General features: G+C 37.6%; 1 protein-coding gene across 2 annotated transcripts in view; it reads left to right on the forward strand.

The window, feature by feature from the left end:
- Window positions 1–18,679, forward strand: part of CDC42 (cell division cycle 42) — a 45,285-nt gene extending 26,606 nt beyond the window's left edge. For both annotated transcript variants that reach the window (XM_024766697.1, XM_024766698.1), the window contains exons 3-6: window positions 2,318–2,390; window positions 12,711–12,820; window positions 12,943–13,140; window positions 17,717–18,679. In XM_024766697.1, the coding sequence (XP_024622465.1) occupies window positions 2,318–2,390; window positions 12,711–12,820; window positions 12,943–13,140; window positions 17,717–17,806 (471 nt within the window). In that variant the 3' untranslated portion in view covers window positions 17,807–18,679. The remainder of the gene's footprint in view (window positions 1–2,317; window positions 2,391–12,710; window positions 12,821–12,942; window positions 13,141–17,716) is intronic.
- The last annotated feature ends 594 nt before the right edge of the window (window positions 18,680–19,273 follow it).

Consider the following 19,273-nt stretch of genomic DNA (forward strand, 5'->3'; position numbering starts at 1 on the left):
ATCTTGACTTCTCATGGGTAAATTATATACACTTTAAAATTAAACAGCTGAAAAATCAGTGGAAAGTCAGAAGGGGTGATACAAGGGTTTGCAAGAAGTGCTGGGAGGCAAAACTCCAATAGACAAGATTCTAAAGAGTGGTGGTCTCAGTTTGGAGAAGTATGCCCTACATTTTGGAAAGAGGTGATTTTTTTTGATATCTTGGCCAATGATTAATCAGTGCTTGGAGGTCTTCTGGGATGATTTTGGGGGTCTTGTAACTTCAGGGAAAGTAGTATGTGTCTCCACTTATTCTCCTTAGGGAATAGAAGGAAAGCTTATGGAGCTGTTGTCCTAGCAGTAATGGAGCTCCAGACTGGTTTTTAGAGGCACAGAAGACCTGTTTTTCTTATGAGTACATCAACAGAAGAAGCCTTTGGGGATTCTCTCCCACAAATGCTTTTTATCGGCTCCTTGGAAGAGTAGAGGGAAAATGGGAATAACAAAGATACTGAAGTGAGAGAGAGAGAGAGAGACAGTTATTTAGAGTAACACTCATTGTGAATGTGTTTGGGGATCCAGTGTTTGTCCCAGGTTGGTTGACCAATCCAGTGGTGTAATTATATTAAACATAGATGTCTATTCTGTGGTGAGAGAGGAGCTAGAGTTGGCCTGGCCTGGCAATAACCACCTCTGTGAAGTGAGCTCTTTTAGGGGTGGGTTATGAAGCACCTATGTATGATTAATATGGAACTAGTATTGTTTGGAAGTAAAAAGGAAGAAAATGTATCATTACTTTAGGTTAATCTTCAGAGATGAGAGCATTTTTGAGAGGGTGACAGGTTAAAGGCTTGGTAATTATGTTTAATTGTAATTGAAAGTCTGTAATGTCCCAGGGCATATAAAGTGATTGAGGTAGGCCCAGGCTATTGGAAGAAAAATTAGGTTTCTTTGAGGGGGAGAAATCATATTTTTAAATACGAAATCGTATTTTTGAGTTGGCCCATTTGGGGACATTCGTAAGTGAAAGAAGTTCTGAGGTTGAAAGGGACTTTTAGGGGACTTTTAGAGCTACATCGATTTTGTGGATCTTGAGTGAGGGCAACTGTCAGATTATTTGTGTTTCAGTCTCCATTTAAAGTTGTTTTCTTGTAAACATGGTTTCTGAGTCTAGGCTTTCTATTTAAGGAGGGCTTATGGGTGTTTTATGTATGTGTTTGTATGTGGATCTCTGGAAAAGGGTTAGGTATGACTTAAGAAAATAACCTGAATGGTTTGAGAGCTTAACCACATTCTTTACACTTCCTTGTTCTTGTTATCAGGAACTGACTTTCCCTTAACTACCACCTCCCCCAAAGCCCTTGCTTCCAATCCACTCTTGCTTACATTTAAACAGACTCCCAACAACCCACTAAAACATGAACCAGAAAATTAGTGTTAAACAGAGCTGATCTTAAAATGTAACATCCTTCTCCTGGTTGCAAAGCCTTGCTTTTCAATTGTAAATTAATTCAGAGGAGTCCGTGAATTAGTGTTGGGTCTTTTTTCATTTAGCACTGTTAGCTCCCATTTTCACAAATAACTTAGTACAACCAATATTAGTATATACTAAGTTTGTTAATGGGTTTTACAGTCTGTTTACAAATAGTATACCCTATTCACTATCCTTAAGTGTACATAAACATACCCCCCCCCACCTATATACTATCCTTAAGTATACCCAATTCAAAGAAGATATCTTAGGTCATGTGATTTGTACCCAATAACATGAGTTTTATTCATGAAGTCCCAACAAATAATCTGCCAGCTGTTTCTTAGACACTTTCCTTGAGTACCTTGAGGGAACCTACATTTCTCTCTAATGGGAATGTTTGCAACAAGGCTGCTCCTGTCTTCAACCCTGAAAGGAAAAAGATTATCATGGATCTAGGAGATTTTAATACTAGATTAAAAGGAAATGGTCTATGAAGAAATAATTTCTTAGAAATCAGGTTGAAACTTGAGGTAAACTTTAAACTACTGTCTCAGAAGTTTCAGACTTGAATAGGATCATCTTGTATAGTCAGGGGACTCTGCTCCTGTGACACCTCTAAGCCTTCTGTGGGTTTTTATCCAAGCTGCTGGGGTAGAGCAGACATCCCAGAATACATCTCCTGCCACTTTTTTCAAGAACTATTAGGTCATGCAAGGGCTTAGTTGGCAAGGTTGGTCATATAAGAAAGATGGACTAAGAGATGGTTGAGTCTTGGGAAAGAAACATTGTCTTAGCTTAAGAGTTGTCCTGTCCTGTTTTGACTATCCCCTTGCACACTAACAATGTCATATTTTTATGTTTTAGGTTTTTGACAACTATGCAGTCACAGTTATGATTGGTGGAGAGCCTTATACTCTTGGACTTTTTGATACTGCAGGTGAAAACTTGATGTCTTTTACAATGTTTTGGTCTGTAACTATAACACTTGGTGGTTGTCTTATTTTGGACATTTGGGAAACTAGAATATTAGCAAACCATTTGCCTTTTGTTAATAGCAGGATTGAATATTAGGATGGTCGATGCTTGACCGAGAAGCAGTCCCAGACCTGGAATAGCAAATAGGCATTTGGGGTACCCTGGATGGATGGTGTGGAAGGAGATAAAATAGGATGAGAGCAGAGTACCTTAGACAGGCTGTACTATCACTCTGATATTTGAAGACTTACTTAATATATGTGTCTGCATATTATATGTACAGATAGCTTCTTATATTATACTATAGCTTGTTATTTTATACTACATTTGAAAATATTTTGAGGGCAAACCAATAATCTAGCTCACAGTATTGACATTTGTGGTCAACTTTTCAGATTTAAGGAACAGATTTCTTTCTTCCTTAAGTATTCCCAATTTCTCAGTGTTTTTTCCTTGTTTTAACAGTAGCTGCACATCTTCATTTCTGACTTTACTCTGTTGTTTCTGTTGTCATCAGCTCAGTTAGGCAAAGGAAAAATTCAGAAAGGTATCCTTTTGGTATGTAGGAATCCTAACTTTTTCACTTTTTATGAGTTACCCTCTCACTGTCTGTCAGCTGGCATATTGGTCTTATGGAGTATATCATACTGCCCACTTTAAGGAACTGTCTAGATTCAGTTGGGAGGGTGAAATGGAGAGACAATAGTAAACAGTTAAGTTTAGAGACCAGTGGCTTTCTTTATTTTTTTTGATAAAGTTATTTATTTTTATTTTGGGCTGCGTTGGATCTTTGTTGCTGCGCGTGGGCTTTCTCTAGTTGTGGCGAGCAAAGGCTACTCATTGCGGTGGCTTCTCTTGTTGTGGAGCATGGGCTCTAGGCATGCGGGCTCAGTAGTTGCGGCGCACGGGCTTAGTTGCTCCACGGCATGTGGGAATCTTCGCGGGCCAGGGCTCGAACCTGTGTCCCCTGCATTGGCAGGCGGATTCTTAACCACTGTGCCACCAGGGAAGCCCCAGAGATCAGTGGCTTTCTAATGGTGTTTTAGGCCTTTAAAGTTTTTATGAATTAAAAATTAGGGGTAACGGTATATTAGAGGAAACTTGGAAGATAGACAAAATGAGATAATGACCTACATTTCATGGTAGGTGAGGGATTTTTTTGTGTTTCTGTGTGCCCTTGGAGGCAATCTATATACAGAGAGAAGACAATTTATGGCTACTTGGGGTTGAAAATTAATTTAAAATTTTATTTTCAAATTTCAAAGCTTATTTTTATAAACCTTTATGGTTTAATCAGTGTTTAATTTTTTAGCTTTATTGAAGTATAATACAATAGAATTCACTCATTCTAAGTGTTCAGTTTGGTTATTTTTGCTGACCATATAGTTGTGTAACCTCCACCATAATCAATATACATCATCCTAAAGAGTTTCCTTTTGCCCTTTATAGTCAGTCCCTTCCCTTGACCTGGCCCTAGGCAGCCACATATCTGCTTTCTGTCACTATGATTTTGCTTTTCTAGAATTTCATATCAGTGGAACCATAGAGTCTGTAGCCTTTTGTGTTTTACTTCTTTCACTTAGCATAATTTGTTTGAGATTCGTCTGTGTTATGTGTATCAGTAGTTTGTTTCTTTTTTTTTTTTTTTTTTTTTTTTTTTGTGGTACACGGGCCTCTCACTGCTGTGGCCTCTTCCGTTAAGGAGCACAGGCTTAGGACGCTCAGGCCCAGCGGGCATGGCTCACGGGCCCAGCTGCTCTGGGGCACGTGGGATCTTCCCGGTCCAGGGCACGAACCCGTGTCCCCTGCATTGGCAGGCGGACTCTCAACCACTGCGCCACCAGGGAAGCCCCAGTTTGTTTCTTTTTATTGTTGAGTTGTATTCCAGTCTATGAATATAGCACAGTTTGTTTTATCCATTTACGAGTTGCTGGTTGTTTGGGTTCTAATTTTAAGCTATGACGGATAATGGTGCTATGAACATTTGTATGCAGGTCTTTGTATAGTCTTAGTTTGGGAGTGGGTAAGCCTTTAAGTTTAGTTGCACACTTATTAAATCTTTTATTAAAACAGTCAGTTTTGACAGATTGTTCTCAAGGTGGCCTAGGGTCCTTTGATTAATATTGGTTTATTTAACTTGGATTGGTCACACTTTAATCCCAGTCAGCCTCATTTACAACTGTTAAATTTCTTCTAGCACTTTAGATTGCATTTATAAACTTAATGTATTTACTTTTCTGTTTTGAGCAATTCAGTTTGCTTGACCTGACAAGTGAAACATTTCCAAGTTTTTACATATGTAACTTTAATAAACCTGATAATTTACGATTTTCTGTATTTGCTTTAATTTATCTTAAACAGTATTATTTACAACTTTCATAAAATTCTTAACATTTTCAACAAAAAAACCTCAAGATCAGTTACTCAATTACACAGTTTAAATTGGAACCAGAAAACTAATCTATCATGTTCTTTAACATGGTGATAGTTTTTTAAAAAATAAATTTATTTATTTATTTATTTATGGCTGCATTGGGTCTTTGTTGCTGCGTGCAGGCTCTCTCTAGTTGCGGCGAGTGGGGGCTACTCTTCGTTGCTGTGCACGGGCTTCTCATTGCAGTGGCTTCTCTTATTGTGGAGTATGGGCTCTAGGCAAGCAGGCTTCAGTAGTTGTGGCACGCAGGCTCAGTAGTTGTGCCTCATGGGCTCTAGAGCACAGGCTCAGTAGTTGTGGCGCATGGCCTTAGTTGCTCTGCGACATGTGGAATCTTCCTGGACCAGGGCTCAAACCCATGTCCCTTGCATTGACAGGCGGATTCTTAACCATTGTGCCACCAGCAAAGTCCCATGGTGATTGTTTTAAATATTATAGACACTGAGTGTTAAATAAGAATAGGTTATTCTTAAATGTAACTGAAAATTAACAATAATAATGTTGATTTATTTCATCTCTATATTAGATTCTGAATCTTTCTAGGGGTTAAAGGCCATTCACTAAGGAAATTATTTTACTATACCAGGCAAACTGGGGAGTTTTCACCTCAACTGGTTAAGGTCACTATAAGCCAGAGATCTTTTTTGACAGGCACTGGAGACCTGGGACTGTAGGCATCCAGATTGAGTCTCCTATCTTTGACATACCTACAAGGAGACTCTGTGTCTTTCTCCAAAGGCCTTAATCTCAGAGTCCTGGTTCAAGTCATGCCATTAACTCAATTTTCTTTCTGCTAAAGCTTTCATCCCCACTGAGATAGACTCTGACTTCCTTTAACTCTTTGGTTACTTTTAACCTGTTGATTGTGTTATTTTATTTTGAATTCTTTAATATATTCTTTTTAAAAACCTTTTTAAAATTGAAGTATAATTAATTTACAATGTTGTGTTAATATCAGGTATACTGCAAAGTGATTCAGTTTTTTATATATATATATATATATATGTTTTTCTTTTTCAGATTCTTTTCCATTATAGGTTATTACAAGATATTGAGTATAGTCATTTTGAATTCTTTTTATACTATTCCTGTCTTTGGCTGAAACTCTTATAGATATATTAAAATAATATCGCTTAAGACCAGAGATAGGACTCTCCCTCTGTTTCATAGCTTTATTTCTGCCCCTGTGGTCACAACACCAAATTCTGTTTTGTTTTATTTTAATATTTTTAAATTTATTTGGCTGCGCTGGGTCTTAGTTGTGACTCGCGGGGTCTTTTTAGTTGAGGCATGCGAACCCTTAGTTGCAGCACGTGGGGTCTAGTTTCCCGACCAGGGATCAAACCCGGGCCCCCTGCATTGGGAGCACAGAGTCTTAGCCTCTGGACCATCAGGGAAGTCCCCCAAATTCTTGTTTAATGAGTTTCCACAGTTATTTATTTATTTTTTTCATATGTTTTACTATTGTGTATATAGTTCTATACTTAAATTTTTTCACAATATGTTTATCATAGGCTCTTTTTCATATTGAATAATTCCAATTCCACCACCAATTCCTTTCTGTGTCAAAATTAAAAATATTATTCTTTATTATAGAGATTACAGGTTTTGCTTATTACAGGAAAATCAAAATATAGATAAGCTAAAGGAGAAAATGAAAAAGCATCTATATCCAGAGACAATCACATCTTAGCGTATGTCCTAAACAGAGCTCTTCCTATACATTCATTGTATTTATACATAGGAAAAAAAAGGATATTCTTCTCTCTGTACCTGACTTTATCTCTTAAAAGAAAAGCATGGTGATACCTCTCAGTGTTGTACTTGTATGTCATAGTCTTCATGGTTCCACAGTAGTCCGTTGTGTGGCAGTTCACACCACAATTTGTTTAACTTCTTTTGTTAATATAGGGGTCTGTTTGCAGTTTTCTTTCATATTATGATCTTTACTACAGAAACATTTTAGTATTTGGACACACATTCTTTTTTGTCACTTTTTGTCTTGATTTAACTTCAGGCTTACAGAAAAGTTGCTAATACAAAGAGCTCCTTACCAGATTCACCAATTCTTAACCTTTTTGACATTCTCCAGCTCTATATGCATATTGCTTTTATTTCTACGCCATTTGAGAGTTAGGTTGCATACATCATGCCCTTTTGTTCCTTAATGCTTCACTGTATATTTCTTAAGAGCAAGGATATTCTCTTACAGTGCACTTACCAAAATTAGGAAATTTGACATTATATATAACATTTTAAACTTTAACCTGTAGTCAACTCTCTAATTTTGTCAATTGTCCTAATATTGTCCCTTAGAGCAATTTTTCTTGTATAGGTTCTGACCTAGGATCACACATTGCATGTAGTTGTCATTCTCTTTGGTTAGTATCCTTTAGTATGGAACCTCAGCCTTTTATGGTATTGGCATTTTTTTAAGGAAACAGGCCACTTATTTTACAGAATGTTTCTCAATGTTTCTCAACCTCAATGTGAGGTTGTCCATTTCCTCATGAGTAGATTCAGGATATTGCATATTTGGTTAGAATACCAGATCAGTAATGTTACGTCCATCTCAGGGTATCACCTTTTGGTAAAAGTAATTTTGATCACTTGATTAAGGTGTTGTCCAGTTTTCCTACTATATGTTTAGAATTTTTCCTTTTATAATTAATAATTAATTTGTGAGGAGATATATTAAAATGGTGTAAATATTCTGTTGTCATTAAATAGCACCCCCTCTAGATTTAATAACCATTGACAATTCTTGCCTGAATCAATTTTTCCTACAGTTGTTGTAAAATGGGAATCTAGGTGCTAGATATGCTCATTGCTGTAGAGGTCTGGACAGAGATAAGACAGCAAAACAGCTGTAACATGCTAGCGACTTGTTCTGCACCACAGTGACTTGTCCTGAATATCATTCATTCAACTAGGGAAGAAAATATTAACGTTTATTCTGGATAATGAGTTTTTGTTGATACCTCCAATTTAGTCCAACTCAGGCAGTCTTTGCCTTCATCAATTCCATATTTTCATCTCCATTTCTTCTATAGTTAGAAGCTAGGTTCCCCAAAAGATGTACCTGTTTTCAGTCCTGCAATACACACAAAATAGTTTCAGAATTGCTATACCATACCACTGTGAAAAACAAATATGTAAGAAGAGTTCAAGATTTGTTTGCAGTAATTTTTTTCTTTGGTCTAGTAGCATACACAGTTCCTTGTTCAAAAATTACTTGGATTTGTTATCCCCACCCGCCCCCCCAAAGTGTGGCTATGTTATTTGTAATACAGTTGGGTTCATTTATGTTTACATTAAATTTGTTTTTCCCCATTCTCATTTATTTATATATAGTCTTAATTGTTTTCTTAGGTTCAATTTTCAAAAGCTAGCTTCATTTAAAAATTTTAATCATTGTAATCACAGGCAATCATTCCGGGCTTACCATGGTAATAAACAAGAGAAAGGTTGGACTTTGATGCTAGATAGAGCAGTTAGCTAGATAGTTGACAAGTTGCTTAACTGTGTGGGGCTTAATTACCCTGATATGTAAAATGTTTAAAGTATTTTCCTTTCAGAGGTGTTGTGAAGATTCAGTGATAGTTTAATAAAGTGTATACATATGTAAAAACTCAGGAGCTGTGTATTTATGATTCACACACTTTACTATTAAAAAAAACCCAGCACAGGGACTGGAATGTGTTTGGTGTACAGCTAATATTATTCTCTTCCTTAGCAGAAGAAGAATATTCAGAACAAGTCATAGTGGTGCACTTTGACCTGGTTTAGCTGATTCTGTTTTTTGTTTGTTGTGTTTTTTAAAAATAAACTCCTTTCATTGAGGTGTTTTCTAGTATCTGGCAACCTTCTGTAGTTACTGATCAATTACATTATCAGGAATGACAACGCTCTCCATAGAGATATTTATAGCTGCTTTGGTCTCTAGTTTAGTGCTACTGTAGAACCTTCCAAAGGCGTTACGACTAAGATTTGAATCTTCAGTAAATTCTGCATTAACATGCAATAGTATAGATTTTTACAGATGTTATACGTAACATGGTAGGAATCAGGTTCCAGAGTGTCCTCATTTATTTTTGGATTTTTTTTCTTTTTCTTTTATGATATAAAAGGAACGGAATTATTTAGGAGTAAGCTCCATAGCACAGAGGAAGCAGGGATCACTAAGTGCCATTAAGTTTTGAGTACTTGGTTGTAGAAAAAATGTTTAGGTTTTAATTTGTAGCGGTAAATTTTGTGAAATGTTTAATTTGTCTTCTTGGGTTTATAATGTCCTACTGGAATTCTCTGAAAGTGTTGTTTTTTAGCAGTATTCTTATTTTTCATACCATGAGATCACTTCAGATTTTTCATATGGACCAGAGCCCTCAGTTCAAACTGACTTAGTTCCTCTTGAATTCAAATTCTGAATATGAGATTGTGAGGAAGAAAAAAACCAGCAACTCATGAGATGTATCCTTGCTTTTTGGCAAGTATTAGAAGTTAAGTGATGAGCTGGTGTACTGTTAGAGTAGATATAATTTAAGACTTGTAGTCAAAACCTGTCTTACGCAGTAGAGTGAAATTTTCTTGATCATGTTGTGTACCTTAAGGTATGTTAACTGATAGTGCTGCCTCATACTTAGAGGGTAGATTTTACCTGGATAAATTATGCTTGGATATTGAAGAATCTTGCTCATCTAAGGGATCGTGCTCATTCTGTTTCCTTAAATGTAGCAATTGTAGCAAATGTAGATGTAAGGTAGCCTACTTTTTGTTTATCGAACAATTTTAATTCTTTTCTCCTTGGGAAAGGAAAAGATTTATAGCTTTGAGGGCTTGTTCATTGCAAGTAAATGGACAGACCAGTACAGCTTTGGATCTAGTGTTAAGAAAGAATGGCTTGGGCTTCCCTGGTGGCGCAGTGGTTGAGAGTCCGCCTGCCGATGCAGGGGACGCGGGTTTGTGCCCCGGTCCGGGAAGATCCCACATGCCGCGGAGCGGCTGGGCCCGTGAGCCATGGCCGCTGAGCCTGCGCGTCCGGAGCCTGTGCTCCGCAATGGGAGAGGCCACAACATTGAGAGGCCCCCGTACTGCAAAAAAAAAAAAAAAAAAAAAATGACTGTATTTGTTTTCTGTCACCAGTCCATCTGAATTGAAGGCTGGTTGCATGTAAAACATTGGGCATTTATTTAGATGCCCCTAGTGGTGCTCAGGAATACAGACTTGGATCTGCTTTTGTTGCAGGGGCTGAATGACTAAAAATTAAGCCTTTTCTAGTATGCCAGACTTAATTTTTGTGAAATATATTCCATTTGAATAGGGTCTAGGGCTAAGAAAAGGTGTGTGAACGTCTGTACTTTTTACACAGCTTTGGTTAACTGTTTTGTTGTCTTATTTTCTACATTTACTTTTTGTTTTGTTGTTTTATTGGAACTTTGGTTGTGATGCCTCAAAGCTCCCGCTAGCGTTAGAGCTCAGGCAGTTTGAGACAATTGTTAGAGTTTGGCTGATTTTGTTTTCCCCATTCTTTCCTTTCCAAATCCCTTCTATGTCTACAGTTGTACATTATATTAATAATTTAAGAAGTGAGAATTACACATCTTAGTGCATACCTTTGATTCTAACCCTAGCATATTGCTATAGTAAGTATTCAGTAAATGCTAGAGGTACTGATGGTGGTTTTATTGTTTTGTAATATCTGCTGTTTGGACTTCTCCTTCAACCTTTATTCACTTTCCATAGAGTATTATCCTGACAGTCCCTTTATTGTCTACTTATGTATTATTTAAGTGGTAATAAGAATGACATCTTTAATTATCATGTTTTGATAGCTACCCTAAATTCTTGTATTCTCTCTCAATGCTGGCAAAAACAAAACAAAACAAAATCACTGGCATACAAAATATTTAACTTTCCTTTTTTCCCCTTAAAGTTTTTTTTTTTTATTGTGGTAAAATAATATAACATAATATTTACCATTTTTACCATTTTTAGCATACGGTTCAGTGTCATTAATTACTTACCTATTCTTTTATTTGTTTGTTTTTTGGTTATTTTTTGGCTTTGCGACATGTGGGATCCTAGTTCCCTTACCAGGGATTGCACCTGTGCCATCTGCAGTGAAAGTGCAGAGTCCCAACCACTGGACCACCAGGGAATTCCCTTTTTGTTTTTTTTCTGTTTGTTTGTTTGTTTTTTAGAGCTATTCTTTTAATACATAGGATTGTTGTAGCTCAGTTTTGAAATTGGACTGTTAAATCCTTCCTCTGTGACTCTTCCCTTCCCTTCACAGTTTTGGAAATGTGTATGGATATTTTAAAACACTTTTTATCTGGAAATAATTTCAGACCTACAGAACGGTTGCAAAAATAGTATCAGGAGCCCACATACATCCTTTAACCAAATTTACCAGTTGTTAATGTTTTACCCTATTTGCTGTATTTTTCTCTTCCAACATATTTATACATAATTTTTCCCCCTGAACTATTTGAGAGTAAGTTGCCATTTAGCCTTGAATAAATATGTATTTCCTAAGAGCAGAGACATTTTTGTATAATGGTAATCAACTTAAGGTAATTTAGCATTGATACCATACTCTAATCTAACATCTAAATTCCAGTTTTATCAGTTGATCCAAGTCCAGTTTTTTCTGCTTTTAGCATAGGACCATGTATTGCATTTAATTGTCATGTCTCTTTAGTTTCTTATAATTTGGATCAGTTCTTCAGCCCTCCTGCCCACCCCCCCCCTTTTTTTTTGGTCTTTCATGATGTTTTTATTGAATACAGGCCCAGGAATCCTCTCTCCCTCCTCCCCTTATAAAAATGTTCTTCATTTTGGGTTTGGTCTGTTTCCTCATGATTAGATACAAGTTATGCTATTTTGGTTGGAATACTACCTTAGTGATGTCTTTCTCAGGATATAAATGTAGAGGCATATGATACTCATCTGCCACTCATTGGTGATGGCAATCTAGATCACTCAGTCAAGGTGATGTTGTTTCTTCACAATGTAGTTATGTTCTTCCCCTTGTGGTTTATTAATAATCTTTAAGACCATACAAATATTCTCCTTTTCACCAGAGTTTCCTCCATATTGATTTGGCATCCATTGATTCTTGTTGAATTTTTTTCTGTGTGTTTTCACTTTCAGGTAGTGGTCTTACATGTGCACATTAACTAAACATGTGAACTTGCTTTGGTAGTCATGGGCAGTGGATTTTGTCAGCTGGGTTTCACTGAGATTTTTCTTCCCTTAGATAGTTTCACTGTGATTGTTTCTTAATCAGATCTGAGTAGATTTGATTTTTAATTATTTCTGTAGCAACAGTTTATTTTTGTTACATTATTGTTTGGTTGCTAGTAGACACAAAGATTGAAAACTACAAATCAGTAACAAAGCAAATAATTAATACATAACAAATTCATTGCTGTTCTAAGGACCTGAAATTTTTTTTTGGTTTTTGGTTTTGCTTTTCTTTACTGATGTGTAGTTGACTTACAATATTATATTAGTTTCAGCTGTATAACAGTTATTTGATATTTTTATATATTACACATCATACAAAGTTATTATAATATTATTGACTGTATTCCCTGTGCTGTACATTACATCCCTGTGACTTATTTTATAACTGATAGTTTGTACCTTTTAACTAGAATTAGCTGAGTGAGAATATTGCTCAAATATTCTATTACAAAGCCATATATTTTGTTAAATAAGTTGCCTTCTTATTAATGATAAGTGTGCTGTTAGCTGCATGCTTAATCTGTTGACTGATTTGTGATTTTAATGCTATGAGGGCACCAAGATTCAGTTGCTGATTTCTCCAGTTTTTTTTCCCCTTAGGGCAAGAGGATTATGACAGATTACGACCGCTGAGTTATCCACAAACAGATGTATTTCTAGTCTGTTTTTCAGTGGTCTCTCCATCCTCATTCGAAAATGTGAAAGAAAAGGTGAGTTAGTCAGATATTCTTGCCCTGAAAAAAAGGTTGTCATAGAACTTCTGTTGATTGTAAATAGCTTTGGAGGCTTGTGGATTAATGCAGGTGTATTTTTTAAAATATCTTTTCTCTAGTGGGTGCCTGAGATAACTCACCACTGTCCAAAGACTCCTTTCTTGCTTGTTGGGACCCAGATTGATCTCAGAGATGACCCCTCTACTATTGAGAAACTTGCCAAGAATAAACAGAAGCCTATCACCCCAGAGACTGCTGAAAAACTGGCCCGTGACCTGAAGGCTGTCAAGTATGTGGAGTGTTCTGCACTTACACAGGTGAGGACTGTGGAAGCCCACGTTTATTTACAGTGGAGTGGTTTCGAGCAGCAGTAGGATTCAGGGCTTATTTCTGACAGTGGTCTGCAGTGCTCAAGAAAGCTGCCCAGGGAGACTGTGACCAGCTTCACAGTATATATTCTTTTGTTAGAGGTCTCTGTTTTTATGGAGAAAATTATTAGTCTCTAAATAAAGCTCTTGTGTTGGTGAGTTCCCACATTTTACTGAATCATTTGTAGTGGTCAGGGATTGTGTTAAAAACAAAAATTAACGGAAAGGTCCAGATTAGCACAAATTTACAAGAGTCTGTGAATGATTCCCCTCCCTCCCCCCAACTTAAAATCTCATCTAAATAAATCTGATTTTTTATCAGTACTTACAATTGATGGTATACTGTTTCTGGGGTAATTCAACTGGGATAGGGAATTGGTTGTAATCATTGAGACTTTCATGTCAGAGAAAGCTACCTAGGCCATTTCTCAAGTATGCCTTTATATAGTGTCACTATTCTTATGTTTTTGGAGGCATTCCTTCTTTATGCAGTTCTCTTTTCTTTCTGAACGATTTAATTGGAACTCTTCTCATAGTTTGATGGGAAACTTCAGATTCTGAGGACGGGGAGCAGTGTTAGGGTATTTAGAGTGAGAGTTATAAGTGACCTGTGTGATTTCATTTTCTCTACCTTCATGGTATCACCACCCAGTTCTCCCCTCTGAGTACTGTTCTGGGGACCAAAGGAAAATATTATGTAAATAATTAGCACAGAACTCTTTTATTCTACTTTGACATTTGAACAATGAGCAAACACGTCTAATTAAAATAAGGCAAGACTGAAGGGTGGAGATTTCTTATAATTACATGATTCACATATTTCTCATGCTACTTTTTCAGGTAATTTTTCTTTTTTATGAAGTTTGAAAAAAAACATGTACTAGGTATTTAGTATGTAGCATGTAGACATAATTTAATAATCTCCAGTTTAGCCCTGGGTTGGATGTGCAAAGATAAAATTTTTGTTCTTAGCTGGATATTTCACAGGATGACTTAAAGGGCTAATTTCTTCTCCCAAACCCAGTTTTCCTTGGCAGTTTAGTTCTGTTGTATTGCTATTGCAGATATGTAAAAGTTGAGAAGATTTTACATCTTCTCACATGTAGCACTAACTGAGATTTTTTTAAATGCCTGATGCTTTTGTGTTTTGATACCATCCCCAGAAAAGTGTGTGTGTGTGTGTGTGTATGTGTGTGTGTGTGTGTGTAACATTTGAGTCAGATAACTGTTACATATCCCCATTCTCTAAATACAGGTTGCTTTGGGGGGAAATGGAGGCAAGTAGGCCATGTGGACCCAATTTTAGGTCACTAGTGAAGCTTAGAGAATTGGATGCTTCCATATAAAGTTTTTTACAGTATGAACAGGTTTATATAGTAAGTCACTTTCCAGAGAACAGAAATTTGAAAAGGTCTTAGCAACTACATTTTTCTTACCAGATTTTGAAGTTTGGAGAAATCAAAAGAGAAGATAGAAAATGGGGTCCCTGGGTACTGTTTGGGAGCTATAATTTTTTAGGATTCCAGATTCTGTTTGTTGGTTCCTTTAAAACTGAGCTTTTAATATAATCAGATAGTGTGATTAAAGCAGGGGTTAGTTTTGTCTTGTAGGGGATTAATTGATCTTTGTCAATAAGCAAGAAAGTATTTGCTTCTTATTAAGGGATGCCCTGGTTTCTGATTGTCGTCCTCCTCTATTTTCCCTTATAAAATTTATTTTTCTTTCTATCTTCCCTCCTTCCTTTTATGTTTGACAACCAGAGTTTGCTCCTAGATGTGTAGAAGGAATTTCAGAGGAACTTTAACTTTCGTCATTTCTACTTTGTAAAAGACACAGAAGGAAGGAAACTGTTTAACCTCTTTGCCTCTTTCCAAGTGCTTACTGTTATTTCTCATTTATTTTGTCCCTAGTGGAATGTGTGAGTGCCAGTTCTGAGGCTTCTGTGGTGGGGGGAGGGCAAGGTGGGGGCGGCTGGGGTAATCTGGGCCTGGCGCTCCTTATCGGAGCCGTGCTCTGGGGCTTTGGGGAAAGGTTTTACTTGGGATCCAACTGACCTAAAGAACATGTGGAACTTCTTTGGGAGGTATATCTGTGGCTTCAGATTTAGGTGAGTTTAGGTGAGTCTGTAGACCTGGTACCAGTACTACTGAGTCGCACTGTCGCGCTGGAGTTCTGGCTGAGGTGTAAGTGTATTTCTGTATCTTAATCCCTGTAGATCTGAGAATATTCTTTGTTTTTCACTCCATGCTTTATGCTCTGATAACCATGCGGACATCTAAAAGCATTGGACTGCTTGCTAAAACTCATTCTAGGACCCTGTTCTTTGTTTTCCTATTGGGTGGTGGTTACTTGCTCTAATAACATTACTGAATAACTGAGGTGTATGCTGTTTCTAGAGTCTGTTGTTTAAACTTCTCCCAGTTGGTACTGCTGAACAATTAACACTTTTTCTAAGTGTCTGAACCTTTTGTTCTGGGAAACTGGTTTACTCTGAAATCCTGATTAATCCCATCCAGATATGTCATTGGATCTAGAAACATGTAGCATGCCTGTTAGCTTGCTATTTGTGTCCTTCAGTTATTCAGGGGATGAATTCACAGAAGCCTGAAATTGTAGTAGGTGTAGTTCCAAAATGTGTGTGCCATTCTTATCATTAGAAGTACTAGGGAATTCTGCAAGGCCTAATTATTCACTGCATGTATCTCGTGCTTACATGTCCATTCCTCTCCTCTGGCATTATTTTCATTAAAATGTTGTAAGTTAGATTTCAAAGTGTGATTGTTATAGAAGTCAACATATGGCATTTTCACAGAAATTGCTTTCTTGCTCAGTTAACCTTTTTTGAGGTAAGAAATTTGTTCTGTTATTTACTGTCTTGCTAATGGGCTTAAGATCTAGCTTTCTGGCAGTTATTTTTCTTAAGGCACACTGCTTCTGTGAATTCAGCCCAGTTAATCCAGACTGCTGTTGTATCTGCTGGTCTTTCTAATCCTCTAACCTGGCTGCTATTCTCTCTCCTCCCCTCTGTCTTGTAGAGAGGTCTGAAGAATGTGTTTGATGAGGCTATCCTAGCTGCCCTCGAGCCTCCGGAAACTCAACCCAAAAGGAAGTGCTGTATATTCTAAACTGTTTTCTCCTTCCCCTCTTTGCTGCTGCTTCCTGTCCCACTACTGTAGAAAGATCGTTTAAAAACAAAGGAATAAAACCATCCTGTTTGAAAGCCTCTGCGTCTTTTTACTCACCACCTTAGAGCAACCTCTGTATTAGTTTTTGATCAAGAATGCAATATCTTATAGAATATTTTTTGTGATCAGTAGTCAAGTTGGACTTGTTTAACTTTCTGCTGCTTGAGTTGCCTGATGCTCAGAGCTGTTTGGTTTGGATTACTATTGCAAAAGGGAACTTGGTCTGGCATTAAGAATGTCCTCTTGGGGAAAATAAGAAGAGTTTAACACTTCTAGATCTTAGTTCTAGATGGAGAAAATAACACAAGCATCATTTTACTCTTACGATCAATTGTTAATTGTAATTGCATGACAAAATTTATGGAAAAGGGTGACCTGCTAGTACAGTGTAATGGGGAAGGGAGGATTCTTTTCTGATTTTCCTTTGTGTAGTGAAACTTTGTGTTGCTATTGCTTTGGCTGTCTGTGCTGTAGTGGAGTATTTGTCAGTCTGGGTGGGAAAGATAATTGATGTACCTGCTACCTGCTACTATGAGATCATTTGTTACATTATCTTTAAAGAGTAGCATCCATTTTAACAGTTGACTTAAGGTTTGTTAATGTTGAGATGTAAAGCTGCCATCTTTATATTTTCCTGCTTCTGATTTTACTGTTGTGAGGGAAACATACAATTATGGTTACCTTCAAATTTTGAAATTAAAAATATACAATTGTTTGTATAAATGCCTGATGAAACTTTATTCCTGTTGCACTGACTGGCTCTAGTTTTACATATGTATCAGGTACCCACATTTTTGCTTCCTTGAATCCCCTTGGCTCTAATTGGTGGGATAAAGGGAGTTTAGAGTGACTATTTTTGATGCAGCTACTGTAATCGCTCTCTCCATCTTTGCCTGCGCCTTCCATATGATAAGGATGCCACTGCCCGGTGCCCAGCCTCTCAGTCCTGTTCCATATCCAGCTGTTTCATTTGAATGCAGAGCTGCTTACTTGTTTTTATGTAAAATGTTCCAGCAGCATATTACAAAACTCATATTGAATGAGCAAATGACATGTGCTTGTTTGCTTCTTGTGACATACATTGGTCTGCAAAAAGCTTTCTCAAAGGACCACTGTCTCACTCATGAATATCTGCTCCTCTGCTCCTGAATTGCTGGATCCTTCCAGTGCCCTGCCTGGACAAAACTTGGTGAAGTGAGATGATTGTGTTGAGATTCAGGGTTGTTTTTAAGGTTTCGTTATTTGCCAACTCCTGGGGGTTTGAATGTTTTAAATTTGATCTTCAACTGTATTATACTGAATATCAGACTGCCCATTTTTTTCTTTCTACCCCTTTTCAGAAAGGCCTGAAGAATGTATTTGATGAAGCAATATTGGCTGCCCTGGAGCCTCCAGAACCGAAGAAGAGCCGCAGGTGTGTGCTGCTATGAACGTCTCTCCAGAGCCCTTTCTGCACAGCTGGTGTCGGCATCATACTAAAAGCAATGTTTAAATCAAACTAAAGATTAAAAATTAAAATTCATTTTTGCAATAATGACAAATGCCCTGCACCTACCCACATGCACTCGTGTGAGACAAGGCCCATAGGTATGGCCCCCTTCCCCCTCTCAGTACTAGTTAATTTTGAGTAATTGTGTATTGTCAGAAAAGTGATCAGTACTAGTTTTTGTTTTGTTGTTTCAAAAAAATTATTATTATTTTTTTTTGTTTAAAAGCAAGGCATGCTTGTGATGACTCTGTAACAGACTAATTTGGTTGTTGAAGCTGTTTCCGGGTTCCACTCTGGCGAGTAATCTGGGATATCTAGTTTTCCTTTTTCTTTTCTTTTTTTTGGGGGGCGGGGGAGTGTGTGTGGGATTTGTTTTTATTTAGTCATGTTTTTTTAATTCATTAACCATTGGACAGCCCTTAAGGGGAGGAGGATAGATTGATTCCACATTCCACTTCCTAGATCTAGTTTAGAAAACGTGTTCCCCACCTGGTGCTCTTAGGAAGGAGTATAGTAAACGCCTCATTTAATAATATACTCCTTTTTGAAAGTTGCCTTTTCTCTCCACCCTTGAGTAGGTCCAGTATTTGATGAAACTCGTGAAAGTGGGTGGAACCTGTCTTGCCCCTCCTCTTTTCTAGGATGCACTATATATGTGACTGTGACTCTCAAGGAAATTTGTTTGCCATTTGCTGATATTTTTTGAAGTTAATTTCTAACTTCTTTCACTGATAAATGAAGAAAAGTATTGCACCTTTTGAAATACACCAAATGGATTGAGTACGTAATTAAAAAACATTTTTTTTCCCTGTCAGTCATTGTCTTAATATGCTTAGCATAGATGTGCAGCTTAATAGTGTATGATACAGTGTTCCTAGAACACAGCTGAAGACCTGGTATATAGAGGAAATCCGAGGGGTGGTGCTAGAAGACAGATGTCTATGGGATGATTCACATCCTCTTTCAAGTTATGAGGATGGAGACCTGCTTCATTAAGAAGCTGGGGGTGGGGTGGGTTAGGGTGGGGGTGGGGAGAACATTTAACAACATGGAGACCAGTCAGGGAAATCCCCTTATTTCTGTTTTGCACCGTGGCCGCTGAGCCTGCGAGTCCGGAGCCTGTGCTCCGCAACGGGAGAGGCCACAACAGTGAGAGGCCAGCGTACCGGAAAAAAAAAAAAAAAAAAAGGAAAATAATGGAGATAGGGTCTGGGCATCACAATTTTTTTCAAATTATTTTTTGTAGGAGCATCACTTCTTTTTTGTGTGTGTGTGTATGTGTTACCCGGGCCTCTCACTGTTGTGGCCTCTCCCATTGCGGAGCACAGGCTCAGCGGCCATGGCCTACGGGCCCAGCCGCTCCGCAGCGTGTGGGATCTTCCCGGACCGGGGCACGAACCCGCGTCTC

The sequence above is a fragment of the Neophocaena asiaeorientalis genome, unplaced genomic scaffold (genome assembly GCF_003031525.2).
Source record: "Neophocaena asiaeorientalis asiaeorientalis breed wild unplaced genomic scaffold, Neophocaena_asiaeorientalis_V1.1 scaffold79, whole genome shotgun sequence".
Taxonomy (NCBI): domain Eukaryota; kingdom Metazoa; phylum Chordata; class Mammalia; order Artiodactyla; family Phocoenidae; genus Neophocaena; species Neophocaena asiaeorientalis.